Raw genomic sequence first — 16,027 nt, 5'->3', positions numbered from 1 at the left:
GTAACCAGCTTTTCAACCTTTTTCTTTTTTCTTTTTTGGTTAATACCTTATATATATTTTTTTTATTTGGATGATTTTAATTACTTAGACTTATTTTTTGAATCTAATAATTTCAGTCAAATTAGTCTGGAAGGTTGACTAAGTTAATCGTTAACTTCATGAAATTTGATAACTCTGGTCAATTTTTAAGCAAATAAAATTAAAATGTTAAATAACTAATAACTAATACAATTATAGAGTTTAACTAATTCTTACTTAAGTGGATCATTTGAGAGATAAGAAATGGGATGATTTTCAGAAACATCACACTGGATCCCCTATTAGCTGGTCGGAAGCTGTCTCTTCTGACGGTATATTGGGAATTACTTTTTCATGATAATCATACTACCTACTAACTGTAAATACAGTTCACTGACGAAGAAACTGTCAATTTTTTTTTTCTTTTCGAGGTCACGGTTGCCTCACTCCTGTAGCCTAATTTAATTTCTCTATAAATGAAAGCGTGTAGCGTGCTAATTTTTTCTTTTTTAAAAAAAACTCTTACTTAAATATTAAGGGGCCTCTTTGGCAAAGATATATAGTTGAGCGGTCCCAATGTGTTGTGCTGTGATTGGTTGGACTATAGATGACGTGGTGGGCCGGTCCACGACGTACTTTATCAACGGGTAGTGGCGTGTTAAAGCGCGGTGCGTACATAAACCACCACTCGACCGCACCCTTGCAAACTCCGTTCTCCCCTCACCCAAAAAAAAAAAAAGCGATTTTGAAAAAACCAAACCCACCACCTCTTCTTCTTCTTCTTCTTCGTCTTCCTCCTCCTCTTACTCTTTGCATGAGCATTACTAAAACCCTAGCTTTTGCTCCCGTAGGTTTCAAATCCCCCCTCCTCCGCGAACTCTAATCTCCAATTCTAGTACTCGGTAAGCATCGCTGCGAAGTTGTTCCTCCCCCGGCCCCCTTTTTTCTGTTGTTTTGCAGTAAAGTTATGGTTTCTACGGGGGGATTTGGTGAGAAATTGGTGTTTTTTCGGCTTCTTTGAAGCTAGGGTCTCTCAAATTCAGCTTCGGCAAGCTTAGTCTATTTCTGTGGATCCGCTGCTTATCTTTTAATTGTTGAATTAGTTGAGTTATGCTTCAGTTTTATGCTGTTTTGGGAGTATTTGTTGGAAATCTGAATTCAGATTCTTACCCTTAATCAGAACTTTTATTTTTGTTCTGCTTTTAGCTTCTATCGGAAGCAGTTTAGGAGATTTTGATGAAAAGCTGTCGCTGCTTCTTCGAACAGCTCTAAGCAATCGTATTGTTGAATTTGAACTTCTGATGTATTTACTGAGCTGTTACAAGATGCCATTTTTGTTACAATTCGTTTTGTTTATTCGTTCCAGAAAGTAAATTGCTATATATACTGCTTACAAGTTTGTTCCTTATCTTGGGGATTACTGAAATTCTTACTTGTCGTGGTTCAAAGTTTTGCAAATCAAAGTGGGCTGCGAAGTTAATCCTGAGTTGGAACAGCTTTTTTTCGCAGGTTAACATGGACGTGGGGTGCGTGTCTGCTGCAAATATTAATGGAGCTATCCAGAATAGATATTTTCGTAGTCATAATCCTTCTCAAAGATGCTCTTTTAGCAGAAATTCAAGATGCAACACCGTCAAAGGATTCAAAAATTGTGAGCACATGGGCTGCCGCTTGGAATCTTCCATTCCATGGAGCACAAGAAGGTCAAACCATCAATCGGGCCATTTGCAGGTTTCATGTCCTTCTATATTCATATCCAGGTCGAGACCTGTTATTTTATTTGTAAGTGTGACCTTCTCGTGAGCTCCACTTCGAATATATCGGCATTAAATTCTAAGGTTGCAAGTGCCCTGATTTGTTTCTCCATTTCTGGTCGAAATGGCGCATTCCTGGCTGCCCAAATGGCAGGACCAGGCACTTCAGATTGAAGTGGATTCTGGGTTTCTAAATTCTGATAAAACAAATAGCCCCTTTCGATCTTTTCTGACAATGTCACCACGAATAATTTTTTGATTCGTCTCCCACAATAGATTGTCTGCAAGGACTATCCAAGGCCTGAACTTGAGAATACCGTCAATTTTGTAGAAGCTGCTCAGCTTTCATCATTTTTCCGTAGTGGCGCACGTCCAAATAAAGCACTGCAGGTTGTAATTGCTGGTGCAGGTAAGACATTTTACTGTTCATACTGTTTCCGTGTATTTTGCTGGGGCCCCTTTTTTTTATACCCGCAATATTTTGTGCAGAAATTTTCTGTTTTATTTGTTCCGTTGTGTTGCATCATAAACTTAAAAAGCCATAACAGTTAAGCTTATTTAAGCCATTTCGATTCGGTATTTGCATTGTTTAATCTCTTGTGATGAGGAGTATTGCCTTCTGGTAGGTTTGGCTGGTTTATCAACAGCAAAATATCTTGCAGATGCTGGTCACAAACCTATACTGTTGGAGGGCAGAGATGTCCTGGGTGGAAAGGTCATGTAGCTACTTGAATGCTTCTGTCTCTTGCATTTGTCAACTCTCAAAGCTTTTGAATGCTCTCATACTTTCTTTTCTTAAGGTCACAAACCTAGTCATATAATGCTGCTTTAATCAATAATGATTTTTTGTTTTAACTGTCGTAAGCAAATGATACTTCTTTTGGTTCCTCTGTCATTCATAAAAGAGTCATTCATTATATGAAAATTTAGTTTCATGGCTTATTGAAAACAAAAAACCTTTCATGTTTCTCATCCTGATAGGACCTTTTTAAACAGGTTGCAGCTTGGAAGGATGCTGATGGAGACTGGTACGAGACTGGGCTTCATATATTTTGTGAGTATATCCCTGAGCACTCAATCTTTTTAGATTTTAGCATTGTTGCTTATCCCTCGCCTTGCTATTTTGTGGTTAATAAAGGTTAAAAAGGTGGCTAAAGTATTCAAGTCGAGTTTTTTTTGCGCAATATCAAGTTTATCTTGATACTTCATTAATCTTATTTGTCTGCCTGAGCAGTCAGTAGCATATGTTGCTTCTGTATGACTTGTTACAGTGGCCATATATATATATATATATATATATATATATATATATATATATATATATATATATAGTTTATTCAAGCTTCCCCAATGTAATCAATACCATGTAATACTCAGTCAACAGTTCCTAATATTTGTTCGAGACTTTGTCGCACCAAGATTTTAGGATTTTTGGCAATCACAAGTTACTCATGTATGACTTGCTCAATTAATAACCATTGAATCAGTTTTGCTTTTTGGTGAATCTATTCTTAAAGTAACCTCATGAGTTTTCATATGTTCTTGTTTCTCTGTAGTCATCCTCACTATGAGACAATTTTTTTTTGGATTTTAGAAAACTTTCATAGGCTTCTCTTTACTTTTATNAAGAAGATGGACTACAAGTACCCAACAAAGAAAAAGAATAAAAGTAAAGAGAAGCCTATGAAAGTTTTCATATGTTCTTGTTTCTCTGTAGTCATCCTCACTATGAGACAATTTTTTTTTGGATTTTAGAAAACTTTCATAGGCTTCTCTTTACTTTTATTCTTTTTCTTTGTTGGGTACTTGTAGTCCATCTTCTTTTCATTTTTCTGTTCGTATTATTTTCAATGCATCATGTCCATAACATGCTCCTCTTTTGACTGCTGCGGTGAAGTTGGAGCATATCCCAACATGCAGAATTTGTTTGGTGAACTTGGCATTAATGATCGTTTGCAATGGAAGGAGCATTCTATGATATTTGCGATGCCAAACAAGCCAGGAGAGTTCAGCCGATTTGATTTTCCAGAATCTCTGCCTGCACCATTGAATGGTATGAAAATAGAATCATGATTACTCCATTAGACGTGAGTATCTACGGATTAGTTTGTCATACGCAAGCTCTGTAACAAGTTATCTTATTTCTAGTCTATGCAATAGTATTGTAGAGAACTAGTATGTGAGTGTTTTTTTTAAAATTTTTCTTTATTAAATGCACTTATAGTGATGGAATCTAAGAATGTAATTGGCAGGGATATGGGCCATATTAAGGAACAATGAAATGCTAACTTGGCCAGAGAAGGTGAAATTTGCTATTGGACTTTTGCCCGCAATGGTTGGTGGCCAAGCATATGTTGAAGCTCAGGATGGTTTAAGTGTTACCGAGTGGATGAAAAAGCAGGTAAAGAAGGATATGTATGCTACAAAGTACAAATACCCAATTTTTGAAGTTTATGTTCTGAGAAACCATGAAATTACGAGGAGATAATGGTACTTGAATGTCTTGCTTAGCATTTAACAAACGATGAATTTAACATGCATTGGACATAATGGCCTAGCCACTTTGTACATTTTGCTATTTTATGATGAAAACTATTTCTCATGCTATTCGTGATGGGAAATTTATAAAGCTACGTCAATCAATATGCCAAAAAACTGTCCGAGCTTCTTATCTCTTTGATTTTTTTTTCCTTTTATTTTGATCTTTGTTAGATTAAGTTGGAACAAGAAACAGCAATGCTGTGATAAACCGAACAAATCTAATTTTATCTGCAGATTGGCAGTCTGATTCTTTGTTAGTTGTTTTGTTTTTTTTACTACAGTAATATTTAAGACCACAGTAAAAAGAAAATAGCGAGTAATTTTCCCCTCCCAACAACCTAGCCCCTGAGTGAACTTAAAGAAGGCAGAATTTTTGGCTCTAGGTTCTTTTTCTTGTCAACTTTGTATTGTATGATCTCATGTTAATAAAGACTTGTTGATTTCACAACCAACCTTTCTTCCTTTTCTGTTGGATGCATATGGTACCTGACATTATTGTTTTGATCAGTACAGGGTGTTCCTGATCGAGTGAATGATGAAGTTTTCATTGCCATGTCAAAGGCACTTAATTTCATCAACCCAGATGAGCTATCCATGCAGTGCATTCTGATTGCTTTGAATCGTTTTCTTCAGGTACAGCAGTCTCTTATTTGAAAAACTGTAATTTTTAGTGCTGATAGCTTTTAGCATACTTAGTAGCTGTTGTCATTCTTATTGTGTCTATAAATATTTGACTCATAATTTTAAGTGAGGATAGTATTTAGTGCATGATAGACAACATTTTAACTGAATAAGGATTAATTTCTAAGAATACAGGAAAAGCATGGTTCCAAAATGGCTTTCTTGGATGGGAACCCTCCAGAGAGGCTCTGCATGCCAATTGTGGATCACATTCAGTCCTTGGGTGGTGAAGTCCGACTTAATTCACGTGTAAAGAATATTGAGTTGAACTCTGATGGAACTGTAAAGCACTTTATGCTCAGCAATGGTTCTCTAATAACGGGAGATGCTTATGTTGTTGCTGCTCCTGGTATGCTTCCTTTACAAGAAAAGGGTAACATGTTTGATTGCTATCATTAGGGTGTGACTAATTAGTTGATGAAACAGTTGATATATTGAAGCTTCTTTTGCCACAAGAGTGGAGGGAAATTCCCTACTTCAAAAAGCTGGAAAAGTTGGTGGGAGTTCCAGTGATTAACGTCCATATATGGTCAGTTGAAATTTTTGAGTTTCATTTTCAATATTCACTGTCCTCTAGTATATCAATTGAACCTCCTTAGCAAAAGGAGCTGCAAGACAATGAATGAAAGAGATGACTTATCTAGGTTACCTTAATTATTATAAGGCTTTGTTGGGTTTACTTTTTCTGTTTTGATTGAGGGCTTATTATTAACGTGGATACTTTCTTGTTCTTTGAATTTCTCAGGTTTGACAGGAAGCTGAAGAACACATATGACCATCTTTTGTTCAGCAGGTTCTGATTTTACTTAGTTTAGTTTGCTTGTTTCATTTTTGGTGCCTACTTAAGTAATTAACCATTATTGATTACGTTAATACGGTGTTCATTTACTTGTTAATATCTGTTCATTTTGAAATCTGTAAATGAAATAACAGTTTCTTTTTCAGTCGAGTACATTTTCATCTTCTAGCTTTTCTCTTCATTTAGGGTTTGGAACATTCACAGAAACCAAGCAATGACACTCTCTCAACTGTTCTCTAAAGCATATAGTACAAGTAAAATTTTTCACTTCGAAGAAAAAGAACAAATATATTCAGAATACTTCTTATCAGTTAACTATTTCTGAGGAGTAGGTCATACATTTTTAAGCTACTAAACTTAGCATCTGAAGTATTCATGGTGGAAGGAAATATTCGGTAGTGCCAATTGTCTCTGGTCCATAGCTAGATACTCCTCTATTGTAAGATTTATGTGATATACTGTGAGTGAGTGAAAAAAAATCTTTGATAATTGTATTTCCTACATAACAGATGAAGTTTTCCATTTACTGATTCAATCTCAGCTGCAGAGTACAATTTTTTGTTTGTTTATTTAGAAGCTTTGAGGCACTTTAGTTACAATTTTACTGAACCACATGACCATGGGTTGAGTCCAATTTATGCCGCAGAGCAGTAGATTCTAATTTTTAAAATTTATCATTCCCTCTAACGGCTAAATTTTCGTAATTTTGTTTCTATATTCAATTTTTGTCAATTATATTATACCGTTGTCTTGTAGTTATCAACTTCACATTTCTTATAGTAACTCGTTTCTTCAGGAGTCCCCTCCTGAGTGTGTATGCAGACATGTCCTTGACATGCAAGGTACAGGTTTCTCAGTAAATCGTTAGTTTTTGTGAAAGTTTTCTGTTGTTCACCGGCATGGCTTGATTCTATTCTTTTCTTCAGAAAACTTCACTACTGATTCCTAAAGTATATATTCACTTTGAAAGTATATTCACTTTGAGGATGAGCCTGTTGCTCTCTCATCAAACCTTTCTAACCTCCATAGTTCTCAGAACAAAATTTCATTTAATATCAGAAGTGTTAAAAACTGTTTGTTATCTTGAAATTGGACATTTGTTCAGTTATGATGCTTTCTCATGAAATATGCACTTATTCTGCCAGCTAAACTTCATTATCAACATCAGTATGCATCGCAAAACCAAACTTCTATCCTTTAATTGTTGTCATAATTTCCATGCAGGAGTATTATGATCCTAACTGTTCAATGTTGGAGTTAGTTTTCGCTCCTGCAGAGGAATGGATCTCACGCAGTGACACTGAAATCATTGATGCTACTATGAAAGAACTAGCTAAGTTATTTCCTGACGAAATTGCTGCGGATCAGAGTAAAGCAAAGATTCTGAAATATCACGTTGTCAAAACACCAAGGTTAGCATGAAACACTTATTCTACTTAAAACGCCTATCCTACTTGTTTCTGTTAAAACTTGTATCTGTGGAAGTGTGGAGTTGAAGGGTAATCTTGTCATTGATGATATGTTATAGCGCAAATAAACGGTTGAAGTGTAAAATAAAAAATGAAAAGAAAAAACTAAACAAAGAGGGCGACTATATGCAAGTGAGTGTGCAATCTAACTGTTAAGAACTTTTGAAGAAGGGAAAATATAGAATGGCTCAAAGTGAAGGGCATTGAATTGATGACAATTGTTTTTATCAAAGCAACTGGTCAGATTAAGCAGGTTTTGATTTATTGCATTATATGGGTCTTTAAAATACCCAGTGCAGTTTAATGCTTTGCATTTTTGACGCCATTTTAGTTTGTCGAGTTCTAAACTAGTAATTTTATGCGGCTTTTGAATAAGGTCTCCCTAGTTCTATTTTTTTTTTTTCTTGTCATAATTCTCGCTGTGGACTGTTGCAGATCGGTTTACAAGACTATCCCGAACTGTGAATCATGCCGCCCTTTGCAAAGATCCCCAATCGAAGGGTTCTATCTGGCTGGCGATTACACAAAACAGAAATACCTAGCTTCTATGGAGGGTGCTGTTCTATCTGGGAAGCTTTGTGCACAGGCTATTGTACAGGTACTATTTTCTCTCCCTGTTTCCACTGTCCAACTGTTTACACTTATTGCTCAGAACTTCTTTGTGCCCTCTTGCTAGAAAATATCATTTACCTCTAAGATGAGCTACTTGATAGAAAATTTTCCTTCAGAAATATTTGCATATATGGTCCAAGGAAATAATTATATTTACATATGTATATGCCCCTGCAAAATCTTGATTTTCACATATCCCTTTCAAAACTTAATTTCTTACGTATATGTTATATAAAATAAGAGCACGGTTTGGTTTTTTTTATACAAACCGTCACATTCAATGGAGACAACGATTTCGCAGGGATATATGCATGTAGTCGTTTTTATCTCTCAAGCATAGAAAATCATGATGCAATATTGTTAATTGCACATGGGCTCGCACAACAAGGGAGTGTGCACCCATGTCCACACACACATGCACGCATACCTATGCAGGATCAGCAAAAATTCAGGTTCTGGAAACCTCGGTCAACTAGCGCTCAGGGTAAACAAATCTATTTTGTCCCAACCGACCGGAGGCTTGGATTTTAGACAAATATACTCTAGGGGGCCTGTTCAGCATTGAGGCTTATTTAACACTAATAAACCAAATAGAATTGGAAGGAGAGTCAATAAAGTTGCAGCGAAAGCCTATAGGAATATGTTTCTCTGTTTTCTGGTGGGACCGTAGAAACTATATCGTAGTCGATTCGTTGCGATATGCGGAAGACAATATTATGCACAAAAATAAATAGAATATTCTTTTATCGTACTTTGTTATCAATCATAACACTATTTTTACGCAATTCCAAATGGAACCTAAGCCTCAAACTGGGCCTGCCTTTATTCTGAACACGAGCAGGTGTGTCCCAGGTTTGAACAAGATAGTTTTACTATTAAGTGAATTTTTTTTATTTTATTCTATTTTATTTTCTTTTTGAGAATTGGAGTACCCGAATACAGTCTCTAGCAGAGTCCTCCTAAGACTCAGAACTCATGAACCCAACACCCCACCAATATCAATGGCTTGGCATCTGTATATCGATTCTGCATTCAAAACTATTTTAAGTAAAAAGATTGCTTTCTTGAAGTTAGTTCACGTGTTTCCAGGATTGACTATTGTTTGGGGTATTGTCATTTATAAAACAGGCACAGCCTTATTTATCTCCATAGAAGTGTAGCTAAGATCCCTTTCTTTCCTCTGATATATTCTTAAAGCGTTGCCTTCTTTCACGTCCTAGTTTGGTAATATGGTGATTAAAAGCACCATTTTAGCAGGTTCCATTTTAGCAGGTTTGTTGAAACTTTCATATGCTTACTTGTTCAACAGGCTTTACATATTAATTTGGTGACTTGAATTTGTAGGATTACAATTTGCTAGCCAATCGGGCCCAGAAGAGGACTCAAGCTGAAGTTTCCATTGCATAGGATAGGAGTGAATACAGAGCTGGAGCTCTCTTTTTTTATTTTCACCTCTTTCCAAAGCACGTATTACCTTGTCATGGGTTGATATCAAATAGAAGCAGGCTTTCACATGAAGTGTGGAATCCTAAAGAGGGCACTGTAACAACTGAGTTAAAACTTTGATATTAATAGAATGCAATATATTTAGATTCACCAGAGGTACAGTATGTATTTAATGCTTTACTGTTAGAAATACATCCTGCAGATCACCAGCATGGATCCATCCTCCACTCGCACAACCAGTGGTTACTTTGACCCCAAAAATGATCAATAATTTTTTCAAGTGCGAAGATATCACACATTAGTTCTGTTCTTAGTTTCCTGACACTGCAGGAATTAAGTGTGATCTTAGGGAATGTAACATTCAATCAAGAATAACACGCAAAGAGTCTCATGTTTTAATACACAACTCTGGCCTGAATAATATAATATGACCTGGACGCTCACTTTTGTTTTTGCAATGCATGAGAGAATCATCTTCTTTCTATTTTTCATTGATTATCATTTGTGGTATTCCATGTGCAATTGGAAAACTAACATCTCAATAACCTGAGCATATGACAGAATATTGCAGCATAGATTATTTCACAATTGATGATACAACAACTCTGTCCTAGAAAAAAATCATTTACTGAAGGATAAAGCTGAGAATGTGACAAAAATGGCCTATACACCCCGCAAGCAAGTGAATCCGATTGAATCTGTGCTTAACCTGCAAACTTTCATAGGCTTCTTGGGCAATGGAGCACTTAACTAGATCCAAAAGAGACTACTCAAACTTTGAGGGTTGAGAATTGCCATACGTCGAACCTGTCTTAGTGCTCTAATCTGACTTGGTTAATATGTCTAGTCCAGCAGGTTGGCTGATTGTCAGAATAAGACAATTTGGCGATGAATACGAACTTATTAATCATCACCTGCAACATAACCAACAAATTTCAAGAATTTGCAGTTAGGAATTAACACAAACTATTCTTGAGAAATAACCATTGCCTACTAGCCTGTGCAAAAAGGCATTACATATTTCCTTCCATCAGGAACAGATTTCGGGTGATAGTACAGATATATGGTCAAGTATATGACAAAAAATTAACTTCAATAGCCCCTAAATAATCATTCCAAAGTGCGGTTACTAAAATGGTTAAATAGTTCATGCAAATCTTTTCTGGTACTTACTGGCAGCAGGGTCAATGTGCACAAAGAAACTGGCAGCAACTATAAGATAGCATAGGATAAGCATTAGCCCCTTAAAATAGTTTGCAGTACCTTCCTGAAAACCAGTAACACACAATTTAAGAAACTTAGTTAATAGGTGAATCTACTTAAACACACAAAGAAAAATGCAGTTCTAATTATTCATGCTATAATATGCTGAATGTCAGAATCAGTAAATGGCTCATCTCATCGGCTACTTCAGCTGAGCTGAGCCTTCCAGACTCGAATGAGCCTATTCAAACCTGAAATTTGAGCGAAAGAAGCCAAGCCTATGTTGCTTATAGCAGTTCTTTCTTCATGTGTAACCATATAGTCAAGAGTTCACATATGCAAACAAGCTTTAGATAGTTGAGAGTTGGTTTTTACTCGCTATATTCATATGAATCCATCAAATATACTCTCCACATGCAGCTAGTATTTGGTAAAAAATTCCATACACTCATGTTATAAGCGGGATGATATCAGCGAACCAGCAAAATATCTTTTAAACAAAGAAGAAAGAGATTATTAAAGAAGAGAGATATATGATTAGTGCGCAGCCATTTAATGAAGTCATACTCCTAAGAATATAAAATCAATTGTGAGATAATAAGTTCCATCCTAATACAGATGGTTATAGTCTCGACTGTAGAAAACCAAGCATAGCTTTTATCATGAAAGGAGAAACTTCATTAATTAAGAAACTAAAATGTATAAAACGCAACATATGCTGATTGCCACTTAATACGAACCTGAAGCATAAATGCCACGACCAGTACTGTTATAAAGAGGGTTGCAGTCTCAAATAATTGAAAATTTAAGTCCATTCGCTTCCCCATCATCCAACCGATGACCACACAGAATGGAATCTGCAAAACCACAGAAACTTTAATGAGTGCGCCATGCAGTCAATATGCATATCTGATACAGGAGATGCCCACTTCGATTGAGATAACTACGGAAAACATTCGTATAGTGCTTTACTTATCCACAAATACTGAGATTTACTAGTTTTGTGAAACACAGCAAACATTCACCACATTCATTTTGGTAGCTTACCATTTTCATCATATGTTCGTTATAGGAATTTGAGAAAAAGATGAATGACAGGGAAAAAAGATAAAAGATAAAACATTCTTTTCAGTGATTTTATGTAATATATACAATATCGTTGATGATACTGCAGAACAAATCAATTTGCTAGAGTTTGACGGTTACAAATTGAAGAACTTGTACATGGAAAGCAGGTAAGTTTTATAAGTTTAGATGATTACCACAAACATTGATATTTGTGTAGAGGATCCAATTGCAACCCCCAATGTTATGTCCTAAAGGGATAAAAAAGGATTCATGAACAAACCAATTGGATTATACACACAAAAGAGTCTCAGAAACATTTATAACACTTACAAGCTTATCTTTCATGGCAAACATAATAGCACTAGCATGCTCAGCAGCATTGCCAACAATAGGAAGTAAAATAACGCTAATAAAAGCAACCGGCAAGTTCAAAGATTCAGATGCTCCCTGAAAACAGAACCAAGTAGGTAATTATGTATAATGTACCAAATGGTTCTATTATGGTCTTAACATCATAGCATTTAATGCATCAAAAATTTTACACACAGACTTCAAACATATAGACATCAAGGAGAGTCAATAAAGCAGCATGAATATCTTCCTCACAAAATAACAACCATTACAGGGACTGCTTACAGCGCCACATGTTGAACTACTCTAGAACAGTTGATATGGCATAAACCAAAAATAAATGGATAGGAGAAATCTTATATTTTAAGTCAGAACCATCACATGTCAGACAAATTGACTAATCAACCTTTCAACTTGTTTAACTGCTTGCCTGACTGTTGCCCGTACATCTCAGTACATAAACATTAGAGACTTAATTGTAGCAATTCCTATGGAACTTTGGAGGACTAAACAGAAGGTACACTAAGAGGTTAAGAATCATAGTGTAATTTACAATAGAAGAATAGAATTTACACATTCATCTAATAAAAGATTAGCTTTCTAATTGATGGATTTTTTCTCCAGCCACTAGGAAGCAAATAGAAGCATAACAGGGTTAGTTCTTTAGCATTCCCAGAAAAGAAACGGAAGGAATCAAATATACAAGGCGAAACGACAACTCTACGCAATAAAGTAACTTATACCTGTATTGCATCAACTAGGTAACCGGAGAGAACGGAAATCCAAATGGTCAATACAGCAAGCCAACAGATTGCTTCCAATTGTGTTATTTCAGGAACCTCCTCCTCATCACTATCACCCTCATTAGATCCCTCTTCCTGTGATATTAAATAACATACAAGTGTTTTATTGATAGCCCATTTGATGCATATAATATTATAAAACTGACAGTTGGCATTAGCCAGATAAAAAAAATGCCATTCATGATTCTCCTAGGATAGCAAATTTATCGTGTTGCTCTCTTAAACTATAGCATCAATAGCAATGTGCCAAAATAGGCAACTCAGACAATTTATAGTTCATCTAATGTTGCTTTTATTTCCTTTATTCCTCCTTACCATCTCCAAGGGCCCCCATTGAATGTAAATTTTGTCCTCATTTATTTTGAAAATTTTTCAGCACTACTTGTCATCCGTTACATAAAAATCAATTATTCACCTATAGAAAGTCTGAAATTCCTGACCAAGCAGTAAATTGCAGAAGAACATGGAATACAAACAGCCGTGGACATGAATAAAGTCCACTTTGTCAGAGAATGGATAAAACATCCAAAATCCTAATGAATATTAGAAAACTTATTTTGACAAGCCTTGTATTATACCTGTTATACTTTATAGCACTCGACATGTTATAGTAGAACATGGCAAGATATCTATATCGCCAATTCATGGAAATCACACTCCAGGAAAGGTACTATTGCAATTCCATCATTTTTTTTCAGTTGACCAACTTCGATCGCTTTATTCTGTACTTAGCGTTGAAGAAATCAGATGACAGCACTAGGGTTAACTAGCATAAGCCACAAGCATAATCAACAGTTCTCTACATAATTGAATCAACACTCAAAATAAGAGGCCAATTTTCTGGGACAACTTACTTCAACAATAGGATTGTATGAACTGCGGTGACTTTTAAGCTGGAAATAGAGGTAGCTAGCATAAGCGACAAGCATGATGCAACTGCTGAATCTTGACAGAGCAACTTCTGATTTTCCATATTGCACCTCCGAGTGTGTAAAGTGAAGCACGGCAGGAAACATCAACCCCATGACAGCCATTAACAATAATCCAGAGTTCACCACAGCTGATGCCTGAAGTCAATAAATGCTAGATATAACACAGCAACCAACTAGACAAAGAAAACATGTACAACGAAATGGCTTTGCTTTTCAGACAAACTACCTTGTTGAAGACCTGATCTTTGTCGCAATGAACCATACCACCAGCAAAGAAAGCACATCCAAGAACTAAGAGCATATTCGATAAAATAGAACCCAGTAAAGACTGCTGGACGACACGGATCATTCCATTTTTCAGTGCATATATTGATATAATCATCTCTGTTGCATTTCCAAATGTAGCATTCAAAAGGCCCCCCACTGCAATTCCCAGATGTTGATTGCATTACCAAATATGGAAAAGAAAAAAGGAGAAGAAACAAGAAGAACATGGTTTGTAAACAGAGATAAGGTAATTTGCAGATACAAAGAGAAAAGCACCTGTTGGGCCAGTATAACAAGCGAGTTGTCTGCACAAATAACAAGAATATCATGTAAATGGACAGACCTAGAATCAAGCTAAGGACAACTCGAATTAAGACCGACTCAAAAATCCATCACAACTTACTCTGTTGCATATCCCAACCGCTCAGCTAAAGGTGTTATACCAATCAAGCTGAAAAGGAAAACCCATCCCTGTGAAGTAAAGGAAATCAATATAACTATGCTTAGTTCATAAAGGCAGTAGAACACATTCTTTTAAGAATAGGCTACCCAAAAAGATATAAACCATCATACAAAGATTGACAATTCTTACATGCTTTCCAGTGAGATAGCGAAGCATGACCGCCAACGGTCCGAAAGGCAAGAGAACATTAATTTTGGCTTGAATTATAACAATGTAAATGCTCATAAAAAGTCTACTCCTTGTCCTCCTAGGGGCAAATGTTTGTGCAACGGCCGCAAGTGACCCAACATGCTCGAACGTTTGCATCTTCCTCACGGATAGAGGTGAACCAGCAATTGTCTCACCATCGAGTTCATGAACTGTTTCTTCTCTGGCCCCCATCTGGACTCCAAGAACCATCAAACATATTATACATTATTATTTTCATTAACCTTCGACTGTAAGGCTGATTCCAAACATAACTAAACAATTGTATCTGTTAGGCCTGACTTGTAATCAACTTTTTCGGTCCAGAAGTAAAAGCCAAGAATTCGGCAACATAGAAGTCCCGAGCTTCTGGATTGAGCAAGAAGTCAAAGTGATATTTTGGGCATCAAAATTAGACGCTCTAATTTGAAACTTAGCCGCCAGGATGATTGGATTGAAGAATAATTAGGGTTTTCTCAAACAGTTCTAGTCAGAAGGCGCTTCTGCAGAAGCTCCGGCTGGGCCAAACAGGACCTTTTACCCACTTTAACATCTATCAGCAGATTAATTAACAATTGGTACCACAGAAAATTCACAAAAAGCCCATTCCGTTAATCCGCTGCCCTAATCAAATGCACAAACAAAGTACAAAACAAAGACGCAGGCAATAAAAATAAAACTAAATCATCTCTAATTTATTTTGCACCATTATGAATGAAAAAAAAAAACGGCTTTTTTAAGTAAAACCGATGAAAAAACAAAAAAGATTAGCATGCATCGGTGCTCCACTCCCATTATAAACAGCTAATTCACAGCTACTCAATTTATCCGCGAGGAATCACAGATCCAGCGTTCCATTTCGAAATCAATCACATTTCCAATGAGAAAAATAGAAACTTTAACACCAAAAAAAGGAAAAAAAAAGGGCAGAAAAAATCCCTAATCGATCAGAGACGAGATCTCACCTGCCCTAATTTTCCCTCCCACTAAATTGTTGGACGGATCGGCGTCCGAAGTATTGGGACCTGCGATTGGATCACGAATCATCAACAATAGAGAGAGAGAGAGAGAGAGAGAGAGAGAGGGGGGGGGGGGGGGGAGAAAGAGAGGAGAGAGAGAGAGAAGGGGAGAGGAAAAAGCCGGGAAGCTTCGCGTCGTGTGGGATGAGATTTGAGAATGGATTTGATCGGACGACGACAGAGATCGTGCGTTTGCCAAAAACAGTACTTTAATTAATTAATTCATTAATTTTAGGTTTTTAAGTTCTTCGAATGAGGGTCAAAAAAAAAAAAGCCTTAAAATAACCTTTTATTTCCTCAGGAATTAATAAAGAAAAAAAAACACTTTAATTTGCCGCAACATAATAATCTATTTATTTATTTTATTTTTTATTTATTAATTAACTACATTAAAGGAGGATTTGAAAAACCTTAG

The 16,027-nt window shown here is 36.2% G+C and overlaps 2 protein-coding genes across 7 annotated transcripts; one reads left to right on the top strand and one right to left on the bottom strand.

The window, feature by feature from the left end:
- Window positions 709–9,475, top strand: LOC109720915 (phytoene dehydrogenase, chloroplastic/chromoplastic). 3 transcript variants are annotated; one of them, XM_020248271.1, is made up of 15 exons: window positions 709–920; window positions 1,528–1,800; window positions 2,049–2,181; window positions 2,399–2,487; window positions 2,769–2,826; window positions 3,670–3,825; window positions 4,025–4,173; window positions 4,827–4,946; window positions 5,130–5,343; window positions 5,421–5,523; window positions 5,740–5,787; window positions 6,590–6,635; window positions 7,018–7,205; window positions 7,698–7,860; window positions 9,219–9,475. In XM_020248271.1, the coding sequence occupies exons 2-15, from the start codon at window positions 1,534–1,536 to the stop codon at window positions 9,279–9,281; spliced, it is 1,797 nt and encodes a 598-aa protein (XP_020103860.1). In that variant the 5' UTR covers window positions 709–920; window positions 1,528–1,533; the 3' UTR covers window positions 9,282–9,475. The 3 variants fall into 3 exon arrangements, with proteins under 3 accessions (XP_020103860.1, XP_020103861.1, XP_020103859.1); XM_020248272.1 differs by having other exon boundaries at window positions 1,515–1,749; XM_020248270.1 differs by having other exon boundaries at window positions 1,515–1,800.
- On the bottom strand, window positions 9,714–15,704 carry LOC109720916 (vacuolar cation/proton exchanger 2-like). Of its 4 annotated transcripts, XM_020248273.1 has the most exons (12): window positions 15,559–15,704; window positions 14,537–14,788; window positions 14,348–14,415; window positions 14,221–14,249; window positions 13,904–14,100; window positions 13,600–13,812; window positions 12,686–12,820; window positions 11,922–12,038; window positions 11,786–11,839; window positions 11,264–11,380; window positions 10,494–10,587; window positions 9,714–10,234 (listed from the first exon to the last, which is right to left on the bottom strand). In XM_020248273.1, exons 2-12 carry the CDS (start codon window positions 14,786–14,788, stop codon window positions 10,224–10,226), a joined length of 1,287 nt encoding a protein of 428 aa, XP_020103862.1. In that variant the 5' UTR covers window positions 15,559–15,704; the 3' UTR covers window positions 9,714–10,223. The 4 variants fall into 4 exon arrangements, with proteins under 4 accessions (XP_020103862.1, XP_020103863.1, XP_020103864.1 ...); XM_020248274.1 differs by lacking the exon at window positions 10,494–10,587; XM_020248275.1 differs by lacking the exon at window positions 11,922–12,038.

The sequence above is a fragment of the Ananas comosus genome, linkage group 15 (assembly GCF_001540865.1).
Source record: "Ananas comosus cultivar F153 linkage group 15, ASM154086v1, whole genome shotgun sequence".
NCBI classification, from domain to species: Eukaryota; Viridiplantae; Streptophyta; class Magnoliopsida; order Poales; family Bromeliaceae; genus Ananas; species Ananas comosus.
Note: the sequence above shows the minus strand (reverse complement) of the source record. Positions and strands in the feature narration are given on the sequence as shown.